The sequence below is a fragment of the Ciconia boyciana genome, chromosome 6, assembly GCF_034638445.1.
Source record: "Ciconia boyciana chromosome 6, ASM3463844v1, whole genome shotgun sequence".
NCBI lineage: Eukaryota > Metazoa > Chordata > Aves > Ciconiiformes > Ciconiidae > Ciconia > Ciconia boyciana.
Genome location: NC_132939.1, coordinates 57842819 through 57848818, shown reverse-complemented (window position 1 = coordinate 57848818; position 6000 = coordinate 57842819). Strand labels below are relative to the sequence as shown.

Genomic DNA, 6000 nt, shown 5'->3' with positions numbered 1-6000 from the left:
AGTTGCAATCTTCCATCCCTCTCCGTTCTGATGTTCCCACCATGCACAGGCCATCTGCTTAGCATCCCACGCGCTGGCATCAGATTTGATGTTTCTTTATAGCTAGAGGGTGTCTTGACCAGCTTTCCAGTGTGGTCAGAAATCTGAGGTTGCACTGGGTTAACCCTGGAGTCAAATCATTTACCAAGGTTCCTCAGGAACACAAAGCTGGCGATTCCCTGGGGCTTTTCAAGGATACCCATGTGGGAAATAGCTGACAGCACTGCTCTGTCCTGGTGCATCTTTCATTTTTACAATGCCATACTGGCCAACCGCAGCCTACAGAGAGAGACCATAGCCCCAGGAAAAGTGCATTAGACTAAAAGTCAGGGGATATGATGCAAGGATATAGGAAATCTGCCTACATGTTGCCTAGGAAATCCACATTACGAACTTTCTGTACCCTTTACCAGGTTCTGTCTGACGTGCGCAGAGTGATGGTAGCACGCGTGCTCCTGACAGTAAGGGCCATCGGGACCTGGGCAGGTTTTACCGAGGAAGAAGCGGTATCTGCGTCTTCAGGGCAGTTTCCTCCCACACCTCAGCGCGGGGCCGAGGTCTGAAGCACATGCCGGCCCCAGGAGCAGAGAGCCGGCAGGGACGCTGGAGCCGGCTCCTTCAACCTGCCGGCTCTGCCCGAGGCAGGAGGGACCCGGGGACAAAGGCGGCCGCCCAGGGGCAGGGCAGGCGGGCGGGCAGCGCGGAGCGCGGCCGAGCCCCGGCGACAAAGCCCGTGGCGGGAGGGGGCAGCGGCGGAGATGCCCCGTGAAACCCCGCTCCGCGCCCGCCTGCGGCTCCGGGTCCCTCCCAGCGCCCGGCGAGAGCGGGGCCGGGGCCGCTCCGGCGCCGCTTCCCCGGGCCGCCCGGCGGGCGCGTTTTCCTGCCCGTCCAACCCCACCCTTCCCCGGGCTGGTGCTCCCTCCGGTAGTTTTTCTTTAAAAAAAGGAAAAAACAACAAAAAAAAAGCAAGAAGGGGGGTGGAAGACCCGGGGGGCGGGGGGCAGCGGTGAGCCGGCCCCGGCTGCGGCGGGCAGGGCAGGGCAGGGCACGGCAGCGCGGGCGGAGGGAAGGAGGGAGGGAGCGGCCCCGTCCCTTTGTACCTGCCGTTTGAAGGCGCCAGGCGGCCCCGCATTGGCTGCGGCGGCCGCGGCCCCGGTAACCCGAGCCGGCGGCGGGGCGCGGCGCACCGGGGCCCGGCCAGCGCCCAGCCCGGCAGCCGGGGGACGGCGGGGGAGGGCGGTGCTCGGCTCGGCTCGGCTCGGCTCGGCTCGGCTCGGCTCGGCGCCCCCCCCCCGCTCCGCCGCCAACAGCCGGCTCTCCGCCGCCGCTCGGCGCGGCTGGGGCAGGGCCGCGCCTCCCCGCCCGGCAGGAGGTGGGACCAGCCCCGGCGCTGCCGCCCGCCTCCTCCCTCCCTCCCTCCCTCCCGAGGGCTGAGCCATTCCGGGAAGGCGCCGGCTCCCCCACCGCTCCTCGGCAGCGCCGCACCGGCATCGGCCGCCGCCGCGCCGGGCTCGGCCCCACGTCGCCGCGGGGCTGCGGGCGAGCTGCGGCGGAGCGGGGCAGCGGCCGCGGCGGCGGGTGCGCGGTGCCCGGTCTCCCGCGGCGGGGAGCGGCGGGCGGCGGGGGGGCGGGAGGACAAGTGCCCGGAGCGCCCGGAGCGGGGGGGGGCGGCCGCCGCGTAGTTGCCTTCCCCGGGGTAAGTTGGGCGATCCCTGCGGAGGCTTGGCTTGGAGGGGGGCAGCGCTTGGCTCCCGGCTCCCTGCCACCCCCAGCCCCCTTGGGGGGGACGCCTTTTTTTTCCTTCCTTCCTTCCTTCCCCCCCGGGTTGTTTTTTTTTTTATTATTATGGGGTCTGTGGGGGAGCAGATCTTCCAGTCCGGCGTCGCTCTTCTTCCTTGTCCAAGGCTCTGCGGAGAACTATAATATTTCTTCCCCGAGATGCTGCAGTGAATTTTAGTCCCAGGAAATCAGGCGAACAAAATAATCCGAGGAACCCGAACCATTTGTTACCGTGTGAGAGCAAACGCTGCCTAGGCACAGATGATGGCAAAAAATTCCCTGGAAGGGTCTAAAGAAGACCTGAGCAAAATTTCGGAAGAGGAGATGCTGAGGTGGAGCAAGGAAGAGCTGGTGAAAAGACTGAGGAAAGTGGAGAATGAGAAGATGAACTTAATGGTGGAACACGGCAACTTAATGAAGGACGTGAACCGGCGGCTGCAGCTCCACCTGCACGAGATCCGCGGGCTGAAGGAGGTGAACCAGAAGTTGCAGGACGACAACCAGGAGCTAAGGGAGCTCTGCTGCTTCTTGGACGACGACCGGCAGAAAGGCAAGAAGCTGTCGAGGGAATGGCAGCGCTTCGGGCGGCACACGGCCAGCGTGATGTGGAAGGAGGTGGGCATGTACCAGCAGAAGCTGAAGGACCTGGAGGCGAGGCAGGAGACCCTCCTGCGGGAGAACGTGGAGCTGAAGGAGATGGTGCTCATGCTGGACGAGGAGCGGAGCGGGGCCGGCTCGCGGAGCTCCATCGACAGCCAGGCCAGCCTGACCAACCTCAACGGCGGCTCGGCCACCAGGGACGTGGGGGACGGGAGCAGCACCTCCAGCACGGGCAGCGCGGGCAGCCCCGACCACCACCACCACCACCTCCACCACCACAAGGCCGGCGACAGCAAGGCCGGGGCCATGCGGAGGTCTATGGACGACCTCTCCGCGCCCCTCCACCACCGGAGCATCCCCAACGGACTGAACGGTGAGCCGCTCCCCGCTCCCCGCCCCGCCGGCAGCGGGTGCCGCCGGCCACCTCCCCGCGGCAGGTCCGGTCCCCTTGGCAGCGGGGTGGGGGACGGCCGGGGAGGGGGGTCCTGTCCGTCCCCTGCCCGTCCCTGGTGACCTCTGTGGAAGAGCAGCCCCGGGGCCGGGGAGGGGCACTGCGTGGAGGGGGTGGTGGTGCTGCTCCTTGGCTGCCTTGCCGGCGTCTGGGGCTGAGGGTTGGACCCTTTCGTATCTGGAGGGTTGGTGTTTTGTCTTGTTTGTTTGTTTTGGGGTTTTCTGGCAAAAACTAGCCTGAGTTTTCGGGGTTAAATGCACGCCGACTTTCCCATCTCTTCCTCCTCTCCCTCTCTCTCTCTCCCCCCCTTTAAATATTTTGGTTTACGTTTGGCTTGTTTGTTTGCTAGTTTGATAAGGTTGATAAAGAGCCTGGACGAGATTTTGGAAGCATCTGATGACAGTGCAGGTCTGCCCCACAGAGCATTACCTGTTAGCTCCCTGGGCTCTCAGGGCAGGCTGGCTCTGGCATGCTCAGCAGTTTTGGAGAGGTGCAACTCGGCTTCCCCCCGCTCCCCCGCTCCGCTTCAGAAACAGGAGGTTTGTTTGTAGAGAAGAGGTTGCTCTCGCAGGGACACTGTACTCACAATTTTGTTCAGCCTAGTCATTAAAGTTAGAAAAAAGCTCCACCGTGAAATCGTGCCAAGCCTTCTCTGACAGTTTGTATTCAAGCAAAGTTTCTCCTGTTGTCTAACAGTGATCAGGCACTGAAATAATAATATTGGAATGTCTTTAAAATGGAGATTTTTTTCTCTTTTGAAACCAACAAGACCAAGTACTTGACTTCTAGAAGGAGTAGTTTGGCCAAGAGGGTTCAATAGGAATCAAACCAGACACCAATCTAATTAATTGTTGTATATAAGACTCCTTTTAATGTTCTTAATCCTCCTTTCCAACCAGAGAGGACTGTTTTCTGGTTGGGGTACCCTTTCCCCTCCTCCAAGCACAGAGATGGGGCTGGAGCCCCAGAGGTTGGCTCCGACTGGTCTCAGCAGTGGATGTGTTTACCAGGTAACCGTGCCTTCAGCTCCCAGAGCTTTTGGTGGTCCTGGTGGGACCAGGGAGTGCTGGTCCTTTTTTTTTGTGATTTATGGCAAGTCCTCATGCCCCAATAGGTCTGAGGGCATGCAGCACCGATCAGCCCAGTTCTCAAGTTCTTGAATTTGCCATGCACGGTCTTGTTGTTGCAGCTGTGTGTCTCCACTCACAGCTGGAGATGTTCCGGCCACCTCACCCAGTAGACAGGGATTGCTGATTTCAAGGGTGATCCAGTCACCAGATGTTGCAGGGTACAGCAAGCATCTTTAAATGTTTGTTGTTTTTTTTTTCTCTCTCTCTCCTAGTGCTGTGTAAATCAGAAGTACCTGGTTCATAAATCTGCAGATAGCTTCTGCTCCTGATGCGACTTGACTTTATTTTCATAAAGCATTGATTGCTCTGCACAGAGGCCCGGAGAGCACTTGGCAGATATGGAATGTGCCGTTACTGTTTTGGGACAGAAGGGCTTTGCAGTTCTGGTTTGTGAACCTTAGACCACATCCCTTTTAGGTATGGACAGCTGACTAGGACAAAGCCAGTTGAATTCATTCCTGTGAACCCAGGGCTCTTGTGCACATGGGACACCTCCACGGCCTCAGAGCTGTCCCTTAGACCTGGTGTGAGGCACTGTGGGATTGTTCGCACGGCATTCAAGTCATCCCCGTCTGCGTGAAGAGGAAAGTCTCTGCTTGCAGAGCTCAGTCCTCATTGCCGTCCTCAAACGCGGTGTGCGGGATGGTGCCCAGCAGCATCATTTGGAGGGGACTGAGAGCTGTCTCATGTCCTACCCTATGTAGGGTAAGTGTAGGGAGGGGTGGTAGAGCAGCTGCACAGGTATATGTTTCCATGCGTGCCTCTGCACCCTTTCTCCTGCTCCTGTATGGAAAGGAGGAGTATGGGCTCAAGCATTTCAGACGGGACCTTAGGTTTTAGTGAATTCTGATATTGGGGTGCCTGTGGAAGATGGTCTCTGTGAGAAGCACTGAAGCTAGCTCTTTGTTGCGAACCTGCGGCCACTTCATTTCTGAGGATGGGACAGATATGATCAGCGCTTTTAAAGCTAATAATCCTTGTAAAGATGCAAACAAGCCTGATCTCTCCACTTAGGTAGTGAAGCTGTAAAATGACTTGAATACTTGTCATTCTCTGATAGCATCGGCATTCAGCAAGGCCATTTCCCTGACTGTGCCTTTGGAAATGCCTCTCAATACATATGCAAATGCAAAGCTTATCAGGCCCCTTTTTTGACTGACAGCAAGAAGTCTGGGAGGGGGCCTTGCCTGGGACCAAGCGGCAATTCTGTTAAGCCTGTGACAATGTGGAAGAGCAGGGCTGGTGAACGTCAAAAACAAACCCAGGAGTCAAGTGGGCAGTGGAGCTGTCAGGGAGCAGCCCTGGCAGCGAGCATCCTTCCATGTCTCCTGGTGCCGTCTCCGCCTTCCGTGCATGCAGCTCAGATCTCAGCCTTTTTATGCTCTTTTCCTGATGATTTTTCTTCCCCCTGGGATAAAACGTAAGGGAGGAGGAGGAGAAAGTGTGGCCTTTCATTTTCAGGTTGCAAACATGAGTCTCATGTCTTTAAAACAGTGGGTAACTAACCGGTGGATAAAGCAGAAACTGCCCGGCCAGCTCAACTAATACGGCAATGAACAGCCCTCGTATACTTTCTTACAGAGGGCGGAGGGGGATCTCAAATGGACGCAGGGCAGAGTTTAACATCTATAGTAAGAACACAGCAGAAGCCTTGGACAACTGGTGGGGGCAAGGCATGGTGAGCTGTTTGCTAGAGCACTTTTGCAGACGGAAAAGCTGGAAAGTCCTGAAATGTGCTGCCTCTGCTAGAGGTGCCAGTGGGGCTTCGTGCAGTGCTCTGCTTTTCTAGGTATTAAGCAGGACTGCTTCAGTTGTTCAGTGCTTTTCTAAAGGAGTCAAGAGTATGGTGGCTGTTAAATGCTCCTAGGGAGGTAGCTTTTTAATGAAATCTTAGTGAGCAAAGGTGGATTAAATATTTCTCATTTTCTCTTCAGTAGTCCTTTGGAAGTGAGTTGGTAAACCAGGGCTTGATTTATTGGCCCCAGTGACCCACCTCAATGT

At 57.6% G+C, this 6000-nt stretch overlaps 1 protein-coding gene across 1 annotated transcript in view; it reads left to right on the top strand.

Annotated features, from left to right (window-relative positions):
- Positions 1-1493: 1493 nt before the first annotated feature.
- CCDC85C (coiled-coil domain containing 85C) overlaps positions 1494-6000 on the top strand; it is a 115920-nt gene continuing 111413 nt past the window's right edge. The window contains exon 1 of the mRNA XM_072865689.1: positions 1494-2791. Coding sequence (XP_072721790.1) covers positions 2080-2791 — 712 coding nt within the window. The 5' untranslated portion in view covers positions 1494-2079. The remainder of the gene's footprint in view (positions 2792-6000) is intronic.